At 40.6% G+C, this 19,882-nt stretch overlaps 1 protein-coding gene and 1 long non-coding RNA gene across 2 annotated transcripts in view; one reads left to right on the top strand and one right to left on the bottom strand.

Annotated features, from left to right (window-relative positions):
* The window catches only part of ERMP1 (endoplasmic reticulum metallopeptidase 1), a 41,988-nt gene extending 30,019 nt beyond the window's left edge, over window positions 1-11,969 (bottom strand). Inside the window, exons 1-4 of the mRNA XM_072959480.1 lie at window positions 11,554-11,969; window positions 9,911-10,212; window positions 6,220-6,347; window positions 5,457-5,562 (exon numbers count right to left, since the gene is read on the bottom strand). Coding sequence (XP_072815581.1) covers window positions 5,457-5,562; window positions 6,220-6,347; window positions 9,911-10,212; window positions 11,554-11,891 — 874 coding nt within the window. The 5' untranslated portion in view covers window positions 11,892-11,969. The remainder of the gene's footprint in view (window positions 1-5,456; window positions 5,563-6,219; window positions 6,348-9,910; window positions 10,213-11,553) is intronic.
* On the top strand, window positions 11,942-19,617 carry LOC116280180 (uncharacterized). Its single transcript, XR_012071973.1, has 3 exons — window positions 11,942-12,157; window positions 12,993-13,084; window positions 19,247-19,617. It is a non-coding gene; the product is annotated as an uncharacterized lncRNA (long non-coding RNA).
* Window positions 19,618-19,882: the final 265 nt, after the last annotated feature.

Raw genomic sequence — 19,882 nt, 5'->3', positions numbered from 1 at the left:
AGGGAAGTGTCTGAAGTCCCCACAATACTCTGGATCTTGATCTGGATTCTAGTTACATGACTTAGTCTGTAAAAATTCATTAAGCTGAACAGTCAAGAGTTGTGGGCTCTTCTTACAATAAAAGATGCAATAAAGACACTGAAAGATTAAAGTTTAAGTTCCTTTTATACACTGTATCAAAAGAAATATTTGAGAAAAACATCAGACCCATCAGCAGAAAAGGGATTTATAGTTTTGAATATCCACTACTTGGCCCTTGACCCCTAACAGATCCCACAGCTTGTCCACTGAGGCCCACAGGTCAGACAGGTCAAGTGTTGGTGGAAAAGGGAAGACTGGGGAAACTGGGATGGGGAAGGCAGACGAGCTTCTGAGTAAGATACTCTCCATGATATAAACAAGGCACCGGGAGCTCTTCAACAAGGAACTACAGACTTGAGGATTTTACTCAGTGGTTATTAATCCTAAGAGGTAGAAACCACTACCATCCCAACTTTACAGATGAGGAACTGAACACAGAGCAGTTACGTGTGACTTGTCAAAGGCTGCAAGCCTACAGTGCACTACGGCTGAGAGCTGAACTTGAGTCAGTGCTCTTAATCACTACATCCCTCCCTGCCTCCCCCCAAAAAACTTCTATTTTGATTAACTCATAGAGAAAGGTGGGAGGCAGACACAGAAGTATTTTCACCTTACAGTCTTTCTCTTGCTGTCATCTACAAAAAAAAAAAAAAACCCAAAAAGCAAAACAAACAAAAATTTCTGCAATATATGCTGTAATACATCATAACACTTTCAAAATGTCTTTCAATCAAAGCTATATACTAATTTTCTACCAACGGAAATTTCCTAGTTCTGATACTGTATTATAGTTACACAAGATGTAACATATTGGGTAAACTAAGTGAAGGGGTACAAGAGACCATTCTGTATTATCATTGTAACTTCCTGTCAATCTGTAATTATCTTAAAATAAAAAGTCACAAAAAATAAAATAAAATAAATCCTACAGTGCTTCCAGTTTCTAGTGCATCCATTTCTTCTTAAAGAATGAGCCCCATCTTTCTTAAAGCAAAGGGTATGAGTATGTGTCATGTTGAGGAAATGTAGATCTCAGTGTCAACAGTGAAAAGTCAAAGTTTCTTGGAAGACCAGTAAAAGCAGACCCAACTCAGTCACACACAGCATCATCCCTCCGCTCCACTTCCTTCTAACTTCAGTTGGTAGGTAGCATCAATGCCCAGAAGAACCAGAACAAGGAGGCACTAATAAAGGAGACTGAGACCAGCGAATATTGTTATGGAAGCCAAGTAAGACGAGGCCTGAGAACTGACCAGTGAATTTACCGCATGACTTTTACAAGAGCAAATCTGGAGGAATGGGGAACTTAAAGCTAACTAGAACTGATTCAAGAACAGGAACAAAGGAGTTCCACTCTCAAGGAATTTTTCAACTGATGAGAACAGAGAAGTGAGGCAGTAGCTGGGGGCTGAGGAGGAGTCAAAAGTTGTTTTCTTAAAGAAGAGGAAAAAAGCATCTTTGTGTAATGATAGGAAATCACTCATAGGGAGGAAAAATTAATGACAGAAGAGGCTAAAAAAAAATGTAACTCATCATTAATAATAACCAGTCTCGTATGCTCGGACCTGGGAGGTGTTTTCAATTTTTCACTCCTGTTTAAAAAGCCAAAAAGATTATGCAGTACTTAGATCTGTACATCTATGTGCAACTATTTCTACAGGATAAATTCCTACAAGTGGACCTGCTGGACAGAAAAGTCTGCACATTTTTTAAGTGGTACATACGGCCAAACTGCCCCCAAACTGCACCTGTCTAATCTCCCACCAACAGTGTACGCAAATGCTTGTTCCTCTGTATTCATCAGAACTGGGCATTATCATTTTATTTAATTTTGCAAATCTAATAAAAAATTTAGTGTTATTTGAATTTACATTTCTTCTAAAATGAAACTTAGTGGAGCAGTTTCTTAAGAAGTTAAAACATAAGTTTACCATATGACCCAGAAATTCTATTCTCAAGTATCCAACCAAAAGAAATGAAAATATATGTCCACACAAAGATTTACCCACAAATATTCACAGCAGCATTATTCATAATGGCTTTAAGTAGAAACAATACAAGTGTCCATCAGCTGATGAACAGATCAATGAAATGTAGGCTATCCATACAATGGAAAATAATCCAGCCGTAAAAAAAAGAATGAAGTACTGATACACACTACAACGTGGATGAACCTCAAAATTATTATAAGAACTGAACGAAGCCAGACCACTCATGAATATGGGGTTTCTCTCTGGGGTGATGAAAAGATTCTAAAATTAACTACACTACACAACCCTGTGAATATATCTAAAACTACTAAATTTAACACTTTAAATGGGAAATTGTAGGGTATGTAGACTATATCTCAGTAAAGCTGTTAATTAAAAACAAACAAGAATGGAATCTCAAGCACACTATAAAATGGCAGAGTATGATCCCACTTTTGTAAGAAAAAATTATATGTGTATATATATGTATGTGTGTGTGTATATATACGACTTGAAAAAATTCCAGAAGGGTAGAAACTAAACCTGTAACACTGGTGGTAAGATTACAGGGTCATGGATAATTTTCACATGAGAAAAAAAGAATTCTGTGACCCATTTGCTTATGGGCTTTCTTCTACTCAAGGTTGGTAGCATCTAAATTTTTCACAAGGAACATATATTACTGGTTTAATCTCTTTAAATTTTTTAACAGTGGATTTTATAACACCTTCAAAATTATTAAATCAAGCCTCCTTAACTCATGATATAAATCACTAGTCTGATAAATCAAGCCATTCTTTCATGCATCCTAGCCCTTTTTAAAAATTAGGTAGTAATGATTATTCTAGTCACTAAAAACTCCCCAAACGAATGTCTCTTGGAAGTGACAATGGAGCATTAGAGAGTACAAACTGTTTTAACTGAAACATTCCCAGGGCAGGACAAGCGCTACTGTGCAGGATAAAAGAGCTGTTGCAAAGCACAGGACGCAGCAGTCTGGCAATGCTCCCCAGGGCTCCAGACCCAAGAGGCCTCATCCTCCGTCAGTCAGACACGGAAGCAACGCTAGCTTCTGGATGCAACCCCCATAAGAAAGCTAGTCTTTTGTAGGAAGGGCATCTGGAACTGAGAGAGATACTGGGAAAGATATCGGACCTTCAAAAAGCACCCAGAAAGCTTTCAGGCATACAGTTCAGCCACAAGAATAAGCTACAAAAACCAAGAGGGGACACAGCACACAAAGACTCAGACAAAGGGGACATTCTTTCCAAGTCTTTTGTAGGAGGCCTTCCAGAAAAAAATTAATTTTGAAATATGGGAACTTTATTTTAGAATGAGTAAAACTTAATTTGTATATACATACTGCTAACTAGTGACAAGTCTGTTTTTGCTTTATTATTAAAGTTATTACATTCAATGGAAAAATGTAAACAACACAGAAAACTATTAAGAGTGTAAGTAAAGCAATAATGGCAAGTTCCGGTTTTAAGTTCGTGAAGGAATGGAGAGTTCAAACTGGTTTTTTATATTCTATCCCATCCTCTATGCCAGCCACACCCACCACAGCTCTGCCAGCCAGTGCCCACCATCCAGGGATGACTGTTATTAACAGTTTGTTTATATCCTTCCAAATAATGCAATTATATCTAAAATGTAAACTGCAGAATTTTTATGTATAACTTTCTCCATTTAGTAAAGAGAGCATGAACTGTAAATTAGTCAGACCCAGCAAGTGAGTAAATAAATAAAAGAAATGACTTGGATCAAAACCTCACTAAATCCAGGTAAATTTTTTTTAATTTTTAATACAATTTTTAAAGGCTACTTTCCATTTACAATTATTACAGAGTATTGGCGATATTACCCCTGTTGTACAATAGAGCCTATTTTTCACCCAACAGTATGTACCTCACATTCCTCTACCCCTCCATTGCCCCTCCCCTCATTGGTAACCACTAGTTTGTCCCCTATATCTGTGAGTCTGATTCTTTTTTGTTATATTCACTAATTTGCTGTATTTTTTAGATTCCACATATAACTGATATCATACAGTATTTGTCTTTCTCTGTGTGACTTATTCCACTTAGCATAATGCCCTCCAAGTCCACCCACGTTGCTACAAATGGAAAATTTCATTCCTTCCTATGGCTGAGTGGTATTCTATTGTGTATATATATATATACCAAATCTTATTTATCCATTCATCTGTTGATGGACACTTAGATTGCTTCCATATCCTTGCAACTGTGAATAATGCTGCTAGGAACATTGAGGTGCTTGTATCTTTTCAAAGTAGTGTTTTTGTTTTTTTCAGATATATACCCAGGAGATAGGTAAATATGTTTTTACCTCTCTCTATATATGAAAAATATATTAATATATACACACAGAATATGTATGCATTAATATATATGCACAGAAAAAAGTGCAGGGAAGGCAGAGACCAAATCTTAAGACTGGTTCTTCTCTGGGCTGTAGAAGTACAGGGGCAGGGTACTGTGATAACAAAATAAAAGCATGGATATGAAGGTACTTAACATACTGTACACTTCCAGGAGGGAAATCATACAAAGACACCCTCCTGCCCATGTGCAGTGCTAATATTTTCACCAGTGTCCTCTCCGCTTACAGAATGTTCTCTTGCTGCTTTTTGATCTGGTGGTTGTTATAGCAAGTGTTCTTCCTATCCTGACTGACATCCAGAATTAGAGTGAAAGAGATAATAGTGTAGCATCACTTACTCCTATAGATACTGGACGAGCTTTTTCTCGCTAGTCAGATGCAGAGTAAGCAGAAAGATTTGAGTTGAAAAGAAAGGAGAGCCCTACTTCTAACCTCATAAAACCTTGCATTCTCAAAAGTTTAGCTGAAGTTAAAACATACATGCATTTTAAGCAGTAAAAGTTTAAAATACGTTGGAATATTAAAATATGGTAGTGCTTAGGTTATGAAGCCATATTTAGCATATCTTTTATAACTTAAACAATATGTCTGTGAAGGGTGCTAAAAGTAAAAAACAAGTTCCCATATCACCTTCCTCACTCCCTCTGGCCCATCTCATGCCTCAACACACTCATTATTAAGCTTCTAGCAAATGCTACATCTCTGGCTAAAATCCTTTATCCAAATTTCTAACAGAGCAGGAAAATGGCATGAAACTATCAGCGTCAGATTTTAGTATGCCCTGACTGGACAAATCTGAGCTATGAATTATGATTACTATTATTGGATTTTTATGACATTCAAATTAATATTATTTTGTTAAAAACTTTAAGAAAAACTAAAACTATCTCATGTTTTAAAAAGAATGTTCAGTTCATTAGTGAGATTACATACATTTTAAAAATTTCCACTTTTATAGAAACAAGAATTGCATTAAAATATAAAACGCACAGCCTCACTCACCTGTTTGGAATACAAGTTCTTTCCCTCCTACACCCGCTGCCTCCAGGTTAATAAATGCACGAATCAAGCTGGCCCAGGGGTGCTGGGTAATAAAACCATGACTGGCCTGAATGAGAAGGAAAGAAAACAGCTGTTAAACAATCTTAAATTATTAAAGTCTTTATTTTGCTTTTTTAAAGATGGAATGTCTATGTTGATGAGGGGAAGGATAGGAAAACAAAACAATCATTTTTTTCTAAGGCAGGGTCTAAAGACATCTATCTGCTTCTCTCTCTCTGCCTAATGGCTGTCTGCAGTTTGCTCAGTGGAAAGTCATTCATCACAGAAGGCAGCCTGATTTTCATGAGTGGAGCCAAACAACATCTTACTGTAGTGTAAGCCTGTGCAAAAGAAAGGCCAAAACAATAGAAGTGAAGGGACAATCGCTATGGTTGAGCATTCATGCTGCTGTGAGCCTGCCTCAAAACATCTATGGAACTCTAGGGCCAAAGAAAACCTACAGCAAATAATTATGTCATCACGAAGCCCTTACGTGACTCAAACACTGACAAGATGATCTCGTCTAAGTTGAGTTTTCCAATACTGAACATGTGTACATAAGAGGCTGTAGATTTTTTTAAAGCACTGCCCAGTATAGCATTTCTTTTGCATGTCATTTTATGATACTACTCAAATAAAATGCCTAAGTGTTAGCAATTATCATTACTATTATTCTCATTATCATTATTACTCTAGCCTGGTATTTAAAACTGTAAAATCTTACTTGCAAGACGTTCTCCTCAGCACCATTGAAGAGAAATATGATGGCGTGATGTAAGGCTTCTGAAGACGCGGACAAGACACGAAGGACTTCCAGCAACACGGAACAGCTAACTGCATCATCACTGGCACCTTTAAATCAGAGGAACAGATTTGCTTCTGAGATTTTAAAACTTTTACAAGATGAACCATTATGGAAAGAAAGAGTTTTCTCATCAACAAAGCATCACAACAGCCTCAAGGAGCATAGTTCTGTGAACATAAGGTGACAGTTACACCCACCAGCAGTAAACTCCATGAGGGCAGGAATCTGTGGTTTGTTTACTGATTTACCCTCAATATCTAGAACTGTGCCTGACCCACGGCAGTTGCTAAATTATTATTTGTTAAATAACCAGAGGGGATTGAAAGCAATATTGAAAACTGGCATTCTCATCACCCAGAGCAATTTGTTTTACTCTTTATCCTTATCCCACATCCTTCGTAGCATTCTCACTCCTGGTGTTCACAGCTTCCTGTATCACCTCCAACTAGCCACTCCTTTCCTGCTTGTTTTCCTGCCAAAATCATAAAAGATACAGACCATTCCACATTTATAAAGGGATCAGTTTGGTTACTGTAGCATTTTTTAAGGTTCTCCAAGGGTATCATGTGATGAAAAAGTACGAAGAAGACACCTAATCTAGTAAGATACAGGAAAGGAGACCAATGACCTAGGAAGTACCCCTGGTCCCAGCACTGATAAAGCAGAGGACCTCATCAAATCACTTAACCTCTTGATTCAGAAACTTTATATTATTAATTAAAGGTAATTATAAAGATGACTTTAGTGCCTTGACTTTTTAAAAGTACTATCAAAGGTACTTAAAAGAACTGACTGGATATTTGATGATATTAAGGAATTATTAAGTTTTTCAGTAATTCATGGTTTTATGAGCATGTCAAAAAAAAAAAAGAGTCCTTAACTTTCACCCATATAGACCAAAATACTTAACAGAGTAACTGATAACTGAGATCTGCTTCAAAATAGTCAAGGGGGGGTCAGGGCAGAGAAGAAGCAAGACCAAACTGTTGAAGCTGGGTGACAGATTCACTCAGGTTCATTAAACAATTCTCTATTTGTATCTATTTGAAATTTTCCATAATGAAAAGTTTAAAGAACAATCAAAGTAAACAGACACATAAATAATCCAAGAGCGAGCATTTCTGGGTTTACGTACTGCGAGGAAGGGTGCTACAGAGATTAGTGTGGGTTTTAGAGTAAGAAAGACTTGGATATAAATTCTAGCTCTGCCCCTTTACCTTACTATTTCCTGGTCTAGAGGGCAGGTTAATTATACCTACTGCACAGGTGTGTTGTGAGGATTACAAGATAATGCACAGTGCCTAGCATGTGGTAGGCATTCAATGTTAGTTCTTCCTTCTCCTATTTGCAAACTTAAGGAAGGCTCTGCAGCCAGTGAAAATGCTTGGTTTGGGCGCTGTTTAATTCCAGACCCCATTCCTACTTGAGAAGAAACTACTTATTAGCTATACTTGTCTTGGTAGTGATCATTGGACAGTAATTTAATCAAAGTGGAACAAAGTAATAATTATCTAATTACTATCCAGTAGGAAGTACACGTAGCTATCAGAAAAAAGTGCCACCTTTCAAAAAACCAAATGAAATAAGTAACTTTGAGATTGTGAGTTACTTTAAAATAAAAAGCAAGCAATAAAATTTCTCCTTATTCAAAGGAAGAGAAAGGGATATTGAAAGATATTTATCCCCACAGCGTTGATTAAAAGTTAAACTGTCCTTTTATCTTCCTTTATTTTAATGGCTCTGGTGTCTGAGAACAGAACTAGAGAAGGGGAAGGTATCTTTAAGAAAGTGACAGAAATTAGAGGACAGTATCTATAAGGGCTGCATGGTCCCTTTCCACTTAGAATTAACCCTGAAATTGAAGCCACCCCCAGAATAATTCAATGTCTCTCCTACCAACAACTTGGAGCTAAGTAGCAAACCCATGAAGATACTTAAGGACTTGCTGTGGGTAACATTACTCCTAATTGGTATCAGTTCCTGAGTTCCAGACACCTTGCTGAGAAGTACCTTTTAAAAATAATCATGCTTCAGTTATTTCATTCACTAAAAAGGTTTAGGTGATGGTGTATTTTATGAATGTTTTTAAAATTATTTTTTAACAATGTATTAATGACAGAAATTTCCTTGAGACTGCTGGTATAGGTATTCTCACAGAAGTTTAGTTAAAAATGGGTTCCAATGACCCACAAAATGCCATTCTTTCATTATCGAACTCCATATATGTTATTTCCAACACATGGCACGATTTGTTTGTGAGACTTGTATACACATTTTTCTTATATAATGCTCTTAAATAACCATGGTGTTAATCTGTCCCTTCCTAGATTGTAAGTATCATTAATAGCATTATTTTATTAACGCTCTGAAATGGACATAAAAGACGACCAATTTCCCCAGCACACACAGGCTATTTCTGACTTTATAAAACAGATGAGTGCATACTGATTTTTTTAAAAGCATGTTACATTCTAAATACAACTGGCAAGATTTCTAATTAAAGATATCTTAGTATAGTTTAATCAAGCACATAAATTTTTTTTATATTTTGCATAACTCTAGATGTTTCTATTTGGTCTGGTTTAAGTTTAAGCAATCTGGAAGTATTTAATAACAATTAAAAGCAAAAAAAAAAAAAGATTTTTCATGCCAGTTGCTATTCTATTTTACTTGCATTTAATCCTCATTTAAACCTCTAAGCAATGCCATTACAAAAAGTACTATTCTTACAGATCAGAAACTGAGGAAAGAAGAAGTTAGTTTGCGAAAGGGAACATTAACTACATCCTAGTACTCCCCTTCCTTTCAAATATAACTAAAAGAACTGCCTAGCCAGGAAACCCAGTCCTGGCCATGTCTCAGATCAGTGGTGTTCAGCTAAGCTTATTCCTATGTCAATAAGAGGGCTGAACCAGATGTCATCTCACTGTAAAATGCTACTATTTTCTGTCCTTTTCTATTTACAATCTCTAGCTACTGAAACCTTTTTCTGAGGAAACTTATTTTAAAAAATGGAAGTTCAATTTAGGAGATACTCATTCATCCAACAAATATTTATTGTGTCAGGCACTGTCCTAAACAAGTACTCTATTTTGCCAAAGTATTTTCAGAGTAAGATTTATGGATTAATGAGATAATCTAACAGTATGGCACCCCCAATATATTCTCACTTTACAGGTGGACAGAAACTGCTAGGAGAGCGAGCCTCCAAACCATGTGTTCCTTGTAGGCCAGGACTGTTCCTTTATTCCATATCCCCAAAGGCTAGCACAACACCTAGCTGAGTAAACACCTGAAGTGGCAGAGCCTAACTCTAGGACTCAGAAACACACACTGGTAACGCTGATAAGACAGCTTCAGTCTGCCAGAAACACTCAATGTCCTGTCACTGCGCTGCTAGCACTAATATTTAAAAATTAAGTAAATAAAGCACTTGAGAGAATACAGGAAGGTAGATCTTTAAGTGATACTATTCTAATCATCATGCCTTCCATCACAATGAAAAAGGGTTCGTCTAAGAAAATGGTGCCCCACAATTGCTCAAACAGCATGTAGTTAACCAACTTTCTGGGCTGTGATGACTTCAAAATGATAAAAAACAGGTACATACCTGGTGAGTTCGCCACTGAGTCAAAATGACAGTTAGCCAGGACAGCATGCTGGGCTCCATCTCTGGGTTCCAGCTTTACCGCAACGTTGGTGATGTTGTCATAATAGCTTGTAAACCCTCCCAAGAAGTCAATGCTAAAGGAGCCTGTGGGCCTCTGTACATTGACTGAAATCTTGTGAAGGCTGTTGCTTTGAACTTCAATTAGTTTAATCTGTTCCAAAAGGTAATGCACCGTCAGAATTTCATTTTCTGGACTCCCTGTAGTCCTGGGGCCAATGGATGTTATGTGTTCAAGATAATCCCTGGGAGCAACCAAAAGAATCATAATGACAAGGCATGCTAGGCTTAAAACTAACACAGCACAGAGCAACTTTTCCTTTACACTCCCCTTCTCCAAAAACAAATTCTTTGACTTCTCACATATAAAAACACTGTCTTTATAATTTCAGATACCATGTTAAAATTGCTTGCAAAGTTCCATTTTGTCTTTCATGAGTTCATCCCTTCAATCTTCTTCACCCACCCCACTCCAACTTCTCCCAATCACCATATCCAATCAGTACAAAAACCAGGGGTTTTATTTAAAATGTGTAACTACTGTAGGCTGGACAGCAGAGAATACAACTTCATTGTGTCACACTCTGGAGGGTTATTGACTCTGGGTTACTGATTCTAAGTAGCAGAAACCAATGAGCAAAAACAACTAAGTCAAGAGGCTAAATAAGCAAAGAAAAACTTCTGATTTTGAAGAATGGACCCAGCCCTCCTAGTGTGCACACAAGGCCTAGTAACTTCAATTCAAGCCAAAACCAACTCTACCCCTAAAACAAACAAAATTTTTTTATCTTTTCACTGCATTCCAAGTGGGAGGAAAGTGGGGTGGAGACGTGTGTTCCAGAAGTCTTTAAGAAAATAAGCTTTCAGCACTTTGTATTTAAAAGAAAAAGTTTTCTGAGACACAATGGCTGTTAAAACTCTGCTATTTTATGATTTTAAGACCTTCGACACACTTAGGTTACAACACCTTTGAGTTAATCACGTGCTCTAGCATACTTAAATATCTCATTTTTAATTAAAAACTAAGTCAAACCTTACACACCAAGAACCCAAGGACAAGCTCCATGAAAATGGGAACTTCTGAGACTGTAAAATTTTGAACGTGCAGTCTCCCGGGGAAAGCCTCCACAGTTCTCAAGTTTGAGACCCGTGACCCTCAAAAACTTGGACCACTGCATTATCCGCTTCGGAAACCTTCCCAAAAACCAAACTCACACAACGGTCGAGGTACACAAATCTCCCTTTCGTTTCATCTGGAAAATAGGAGGGACAGTCGAAAGAGGAAGCTGCTCTGGAAGATGGGAGACGACTAACAACCAATCTTACGCAGGTGAGGCAAAAAGGGGGTGGAAAACTCGGCGCAATCACCCTAACCACCCGCACCTGCACCACGAGCTTAACAAGGTACCACACAAGCCCCGCGTCCTGTAAACGGGGACTCCAGAAGGGGGACGCGCAAGGCCACCCCACGCCACGTGCAGCCAGGCGGGGCCGGCGAGCCTGGGCGGTCCCGCAGGGACGGGGGCACACCGGTGCGGTGCCCGGGGCCGCAAAGGGACTCGCAGGCCGGGCGGGAGCGGCGGTACCTGGCTCGGCGCGCGTCGAACTCCCCGTGGTGGCCAGCGGTCCCGCGCAGCACGAGCTGCTGCAGCGACAGCTGCACAAGCGCCCGCAGCGCGAGCAAGTAGAGCGCCAGCCCCAGCGCGGCGCGCGCCTCAGACAGTCCGGTCCCCGCGCCCCGACTCGCGCCGCCGCTCCCCTCCGCGCTCCGCTTCCGCGTCCTCGCGGCGCAGCCGCACGCGTCCGCCAGGGGCTCCTGCGCCGGGGCCTCCCTCTCCAGTTGCGGCGCGGCCGCCGGACCGTCCCGGCGTTCCCCTCCGATGCGGTGCCGCCTCACGGCCCCCGACTCCGCACTCCACTCCATAATCACGAGCGCCAGCCGCCAGCCCAACCGCTTCGGCCCGCGACAGCCCGGGAGCCGCCGCGGCCTCCGCAGCGCCTCCTAGTGAGCGGACGGAAACTGCAGAGGGCCAAACTTGTTCTGATTGGCCCGGCCCGCGCGCCGCGCCGCGCCGCGCCGCCCCGCGCCTCAGGTTCTTTGGGCAAATTGCCCGTCGGCGCCGCGGCAGGGGGCCCAGCTGTGCGTGATGGCTGTGCATTCTTGTGCAGGGTCTGCTGTGGGACAGATTTGTAAGTGGAAAGATACCCATAAACCTGGAAACGTGGGGAAAGAGAAAGCGCTTTTAAAAGAAGGCACATGGTGCATCATTTATGCATCATAAAGAAGGCAATGGCCTGGCTTTCACAAACAGAACAGCCTCTGGAAAAAGTAAGCTCCCGACTCTTCAGATTAGAAACAGGCTTGCGCAGAGGAGGCCTAGCTTCAGGCTTCCACATACATGATCTAATCACAGATCTTAATAACCACGTGGGGTAGCAAGCATTATCATTGTCTCCATTTAACAGACGAGGAGAAATAAGTTGTTATTTTTTGAATACCTGCCATGAGCCAAGCACTGTGCTAAGTGCCTTAATACACTATCTTATTTAATTCTCATAAGAACCCTGACAAGAAGATATTTTTATTCCCACTTAATAGCTGAAGAGCTTACAGGTAACAGATGAAGAATCTAATTCAGTAGGCTCCCCAAATAGCATTCTGTTCCACTACTGAATACGGCAGTCTGGAAAGAAAGGTTCGGAAAAGATATTCCGCCCTCCATTGTCACCGTGGGTTGTAAGAGGCAGAGCCTTGATTTTACTGTAGATCCTAGTGAGCATTTAATCTTCCTGCCTGCTGGTGCCGCCAGCCTCTCCACTTCAGAGTTCTGTGTCTCCAGCATGGAGTTGATGTGGTACCGTGTCTTTTAACCTAGAGACCAACTGGGCAGGTGCATTACCCTAGGGTTTGCTCCCGCCCTCTGCTCCAGCCCTCGGAGACCAGGACGCTCCTTATTCCCAGCTCTCCAGCCACACTGACCTCTTTCACCATCCTTCCTGCTCACCACCTTTCCTTCTCCAACAGGATCTTCACACAGGCTGAGTTGTCTGGAATGTTCTTTCTCCCCCTCAGTGCCTAGTTAACCCCTATTCATCCTTCAAACCTCAGTTTAAGTGGTAAGTACCTCAAGCAGGAATCTCCTAATCTAATTAAGCCAGTTTCTCCTATTTGTAGGCTCTCAGAGCACCTGGTATGCATGTAAATATTTAATATCTTCTCCATTAGGCAGTAAGCTCCATGCAGGCAGGAATTGTCTAGTTTTGCTCACCCTTTTATTTCCTTCTCTTAATACAATAGTCTTAAACATGGCATGTCATATGTAGTCAATAAATTTTTCTTGATCATGTGAATAAATGAGAACATAATTTTATGGCAGCAGCATAATTTTAGCTCAAAAGATCCTTTTTAGCCTCTAATATTCTTGAGAACAAAGGCAATATCTATCTTATTTATTCATCACTATTTCCCCAGTACTTAGCTCTGTGCCTAGCCCAAGGTCATCGTTCGATACATATTTATTGAATGAGCAAGTGAATATATATTGTCTTTTATAAGAACCAGCTGTCTTCCTGTCTTGTTTCCTTCCAAAAACTCAGTACCTCCACCATCTTTGGAAGGTAAAACCTCAGAAACTACTCTGTCCACTGCAGCATAACATGTAGAGGTTGCTAGTTCCTAGGGGTAGAGCACAAATGTCTCATGGTCTTTTAATCTTTACTTATTTTATGCTGTGTCTTGCCGGACTGGGTAGCTGTCAAAAACCTGTCCTCTCAGGAGTTGCGTTACTGGTTAAGTCATCTGAGCTCTCTTTTTCTAAACAGATAAAATATGTTAAGCATCTCTGACAATATTCCATGGGAGGCAGTGTACCATAGGAGAAAAAAGCCTGGCTGCTGGAGTCACATAGATCTGAGTTCCTGAATCATCCACCTTCAATACACCTGGCATTATGCGAGATAAAATCTCAGCCTCATTGTCATCTGTGATAATGGAGATAATGCCTGCCTTAAAGGGCTTCAGTGAGGATTAACCAGCTAATCTATGTGAAAGATTCTCACACGTAAATCTCATTAAATACTATTTTCCAGAATATTTCTTCTTATGCAATCCCTTGAAGATTGGATTAAAAGCCATTTCCCTATCATGAGAATCACAGAGCCCACCATAGGTGGTAGAAGCTATTATAGTTGGGGTCTTGGAAGGAAGTCTTTCCCTAGACTTATGTAAATGGTATTCACATTTGAATATTTTTAAGCTACCAGTTGTTGGCTGTCTACTTTGTGTCAGGGGTTGATCCACGTGCAGAAATAGAGAGATGAACAAATCAGTGTTTCTGCTTTTCTAGAGCTTACATTCTAGTGGGGAGATAATAAATCAAACTGTAAGTGTGTGTGGTCCATTTCTTTGTGAATAAAATGTCAGATAAAGGGTTATGAAGAAAGCAGAGAACTGAGAGTGACCAAGGCTGCTGTTTTAAGTAGCATGATCAAGGCACATCTCTCTGAGGAGATGATATTTGATGTGACCTGCATGAAGAGGAATGGGGCCATAAAAGCCAGAGGAGAGAATGTTCCAGGCAGGGGGAAAGGAACTGAGATGTCCAGAAGTATTATGGAGTAGGGCATGTGGCTAAAGGAGACTGAGCATAGGGAACAGTGATAGAGATGGTCAGAGAAGCAGGCAGGGGCCAGTGCAAAGAGGGCCTCCTGGGTCACAGCAAGGACTCTGGAGTGATTTTGAGCAGTGAAAGGTCATGCTTTAGGTTATGTTTCATGAGATCACTCAGTGTCTCAGGGCCGGGCAGAGCAGCACAATGACCACACGTAGATCACAGAGGCTAATAAAAGACTTCGCTAATGTCTGGCCTTTGAAGTATCTGAGGCCATTAATCTGTAGTTTTAATTGCATGGGAAGTAGACCGCAGTCAATTGAAACACATACTCTAGTTCCCAGATATCAAATTGTGGATGAGGACAGAATGGGATGTGAGAGTCTTGGGCGGCCCCATCTTCTGAGCCATTGATCAGTGGGATCTACTCAATTCATCTGGCTTGATAGACAATTATGTTTTTTTTATGTGTCCCTCTGTGACATAGTGAGAGCTAAACCAACTGACAAGCATTGAGATGTCCCAAGTCTCTTCTGTTTTGCCATCTCTCTGGAATGCCCTAGTAACCTGGCCAAGATGAGAGGAAGGGCATGCAAGCTGTCAGGAGTCAGGTGAATTGCCAGTCTCTATCTTTCACAGAGGTCATCCCATGGCCTGTGTGCCTCCTTCCTTGGAAGAGGGCTACAGGGGCACTTAGTGAAAGTTCTCTGGGACTTAGGCTGGCAGAAGGAGGACTTTTATCTGATGTTACAGTGACATTAAAATCAAGGGAGATGAAAAGACATGAGAGGAGAATCCAAAGCAGTTGTAAAAGACAGAGCAGATGTCAAAAGCAGACAGATAGAGTGAATCAAGGTTTGAGAAATCAGGACCAATGATTACAAATGCAAAAGAGATCTTGGGTAAATACTGTAGACAGGTCCTGCTGCTTACTTCTGGGTGTAAAGTGCTCACATAGGTGGTATGAGGGTAGCCCAGCTTTGTTTAAAGGGCAAGGGATGGGGCTCATGTTCAGGTTCAAGGGACACCATTAGTTTTTTGTTCTTTTGGTTTTGGGGGAGTGGATTTAGATCCTTCAGACTTAAGCAGGTGCCTCAGGGTGCTGGTGGTCTTCCTGATTACGGAGCTCTGCAATGGAACATTTGGGAGCTGGCGACAATGATCAGCTACAGGAAGCATCTCCAATAAGCCAGGCAACCTGGGAGCTGACAGTGCTGGTGGAAAGGAGTTTTCTAAAGAGCGCAGAGGCCAGATCTGTAAACCCCCTTTTTCTTCAGAGCTTTTCTACCCTCATAAGCTGACCTGTCCTTGGAGCTTAGGGAGGGGGCAAGGGTGCACCACTCTTTCCTCCCCTTCAGACTCCAGGTAGGCCCCTCCTGCTCCCTAGTCCCTGTTAGCTGGTAGCCACATAGGAGGTAGAAAACCAGTCCAGTTGCTTTATTAGCTGAAACTGCCATATCCAATCACCCTTTTCTGAAGACAGTTGGAAAGGAGATTCCCTGATTTTGGAAGAGGCTATATCTGGCTAAAAAGGCCTTTTGGAATCAACTGGGGTGAGAAAATTGGCTCTGTTGGGGGGAAAAATTGAAAACATGCCATATTATACACCAAAAACCCCACAACAAAACAAATAAAAATCAGAATTAAACAACTTTTTAACTGATAAAAATAACGTAAACATAAGTAATTATAATAATTAAGATTCAAAATGGCCAAGGACTCTTTAATCAAAAAAGTAGTATAAGAAATCATAAAGGGAAAAATCACATGTTGACCACACAAGATTGAAAACTTCTGTATGTCAAAAACAATCACCAAAAAGTCAAAAAATGACAAACTTGAAACATTATTTTCAATAAATTTTTAAAACAAGAGACTAATGTACTGTATACTGTTTCCCATTTTCTGTCCTGATAGATTTAATGTATATATTTATAATTTATGATGTTATTTTATATAATTATAATAGATATATTTAACTAAATATATAATAAAATCAGTAAGAAAAATACCAATGCCTCAATAGAAAAATATGTAAACCACTCACCCTTTGTATCAAAGGAATACATATGAAAATGTAGACCATTTTTAACTTCTCACATTGAAAAAGGCTTTTGTGTCATTTTAAATTATAATATGGACTGCTGGCAAAAGTTTGATAAACACTTTTTATATGATGCAGGTGGAATGCATATCAGAATGCCTTTCTGGAAAGCAATTTGGCAAGATGTACCAGGAGCCTTAAAAGAATTCAGAGTTTTTGATAGTGTTTTCATATATAGGAATATGTAGATGTGATAAAATGTTAAAAAGAAAAATGCAAAAGAATGCTCATCTGTAAAAATCAAATATGTGGAAATGACTTTAGCATATAAAAATAAAGGTCAAATAAATTACATCCAGAGTGTGGGACATCATGTAGAATTAAATACAACATTACCAAAGTCTCGTCAATAATGTGGGAGAAATGTTCATGTTATAAATATTAAGAGAAAGGAAAAAATACACAAAGCTGAATAAAGAATATATTTATGAATATTAAATATGTGGAAGGAAATACACTGCTGCAGTGACAGTGGTTATCTAGGGGTGATTTTTTTTTTCTTCTGTATTCATTTCTCTGTCTTCCACCTTTCCTACCATGATCTTAGTGTTCCCTTTAAGAGCCTCAGGCTGTAATGTCAGGTTCCTCAACGCTGTGCCTTGGAAGACACTTAAAATCTGCCACATTTTCATCCTTAGGAAGGCAGTTTTTAAACTGATTCCAGCATGGATGTGATCTAACAGGGAAATGCAGTGTCAAAACCTCATCTCTGGCCTGAGATCCTCAAGTACATTTCTAGACTAAAAGGTTTAGGGTAAAGCTTCAGGAATTAAGGAATTGCTGAACCAATAAAAAAAAAAACTTTTTTGAGAGAATTTTCACTTAATTCTCATTCTTTAAATTCAGCCTATGACATGAGAGATAAGAGAAGAATTGGTGTGTAGACTTTTAAATGGCTTTGAATATTGCATTTTCTCTTCCCTCCATCCATAGTATATTCCTTGCATTAGAGGGAAAGAGCCCAAGAGGGCTCTGTACCTGGGGCTTTGTCTGCCTTCCTCCCTGGGCTGCAGAGGCAGGTGAGCCAGGACAGAGATGTGTGACTCAGCAATTTGGGTGTTGAGGGAAGCTGACTTTGAGCTGGAGCTCTGTTGTTTTAGACAACTGAAAAATTAATGGGCACATATGGTGCCAGGGCTTAGCGCATCTAGAGTGCACACCCAGAATCCCCATCTCTGAGTAGCTGTCTGCTCTGCAGCCCCCGTGTTCCTCTTGCAGGCTCTGTCCTGGACCTGTTTTTCTTGGCTTGTGAGCCTGTGACCTTCATCAGAGCTTTACTAGCCAAAAATAGCCTCTTCAACTGCTGCTTCTCCAAGATGCCCAAAGGAGAAAAAGAACAACAATGGATCTTGGATGAGAATAACAAATACCACTCAAAGTGTAGTCTGAGGACCACGTGACAAGAGAATCACTTGGGGATCTGCTTAAAAAAAAATCATCTTTCTGTGTCCTACACACCTGCTGCATCTGACTCTCCAGAGGTAGGGCCTGGGAAATTGAGATTCCCACATAGGCCAAAATGGTAAACCACCAAGCCATTGAGGGTCTTTGTCTTATCCAAGATGGCACATAGGCTGCTCTGAGTGGAGCCTAGGCCAGATTGCACCCCCTCACCTTTGTGGAGTCGGCATTGCAACTGCCACCTTCTCCCTCTCCCATACCTCACCCCCATCCCAAGTGGCCAGAGGAACTGTAAGCACCTTGTTACACCTCATGAGAAAAGAGGGATGCCAGAGGCAGAAGGTGCACCGGTTAAGAGTGTGGGTTCTGCACTCAAACTGCTGCCATCTGTGCTCTCTACCATGACCTGCTGTGTGACCTCCTTAAGTGACTTATTTAACCTTGCATTGCCGCAGTTTCTCCAACTGAGAAGTAGGGCTAATAGGGCTGTTTTGAGGGCCTAGACTGGGAGACCTGGCAAGAACTCAAGATGTGACAGCTGCTGCTTCTATTCTGTGGTTCAAACTTTTTTCTGCAGGACATTTGGAAGGTGGAGAGAGAACATCTCTGGGTCTCTGACTCAGTTTCCAAATCCTCCAGTCACTCTTTCACAGGTGGCTACATGGGTGAAAGGAAATTAGAGAACTCGGGAACAAACTCTTTCATAGTAACTCTAAGTTGTGAAAGGCAATTTGCATCCTTAGCCTGAGGGAAATGTAACTGAGCAGGATCCTACTGTCATCCTCGGTGACCATCTGATATCTGTAATGGTGTTCGTAATTGCTTAACTGTGTAATGGTTTAAAGGGTTTTTCTCATGCTTTTGCTGACAAGGGTTGGACTGGAGAGGAGGGAGGCTTGGGTGGTCTGTCCAACCCCTTCATTGATGCTGTGTGCAGCAGTTATGCTCAGGGCCCTACTCTTGACCCCAGTGCCCTCCTCTTGACCCCTCATGGTTTCCTTGTATCCTGTTGTTTGAGCTGCAGGCTTCAGCCCAAAGCAGGAGATCCCAGGCCTCAGTGTACTTAAAATACTAAAAGCATTTATCAACCTGACTTTAAACTGCACAAGTTTTTCTCTAGAGCTCTTTTCCAAAGAGCTCCTTCCTATGCATCCTTTGTTCTAGGTACAAGAACATTAAAAGAGTCCCAAAGCCAAAGATGAACTTCATATCCAGCAGAGGGAAGGGGACCACTGAATCCGCGAAAACAAGGACAACTTTGCAACAATTGTTCCCTGTATGCGATCTCCATGAGATCTGCCCCTTGAACTCTTGAACTTTTACTATAAAACCCCCTGCCTTCTCTCCCCAGCAGGCTCATAGCCTTAGAGACATTAGCCCACTGTGACCTCCTTGCCTGGCAAAAATATAAAGCTGCCTTTTCTACTTTATCCAAAACTCTGTCCTTAAGTCTCAATTCAGTAAGCAACATAAACTTGACTTATATCTTTACTAAAGGGCAACTGCTCTGCTCTCTCCACCCCTTGAAATACATGCATTCACATCCCTTCAAGTACATTCCTTTTTATTCCTGCCTTCTCCATGAGAGGGTTTGTAAAAAACCTGTTTTCCTCTCTTATTGCAAGTCTTGGTCACCCTTGGTACATAAGCAGTCAATGAGAAAAAGAATCAGAAAGACCAAGAGGAGGTACTCTATTTTTTAAAATAATAAAAATGTATTCACAATATTATTCAGTCATAAAAAGGAATGAAGTGTCGATACATGCTACAATGTGGATGAACGGGGAAAACATTACACTG

Source organism: Vicugna pacos, chromosome 4, assembly GCF_048564905.1.
Source record: "Vicugna pacos chromosome 4, VicPac4, whole genome shotgun sequence".
NCBI lineage: Eukaryota > Metazoa > Chordata > Mammalia > Artiodactyla > Camelidae > Vicugna > Vicugna pacos.
The sequence above is the reverse complement of the archived record's forward strand: the minus strand, read 5'-3'. Positions and strand labels throughout refer to the sequence as shown.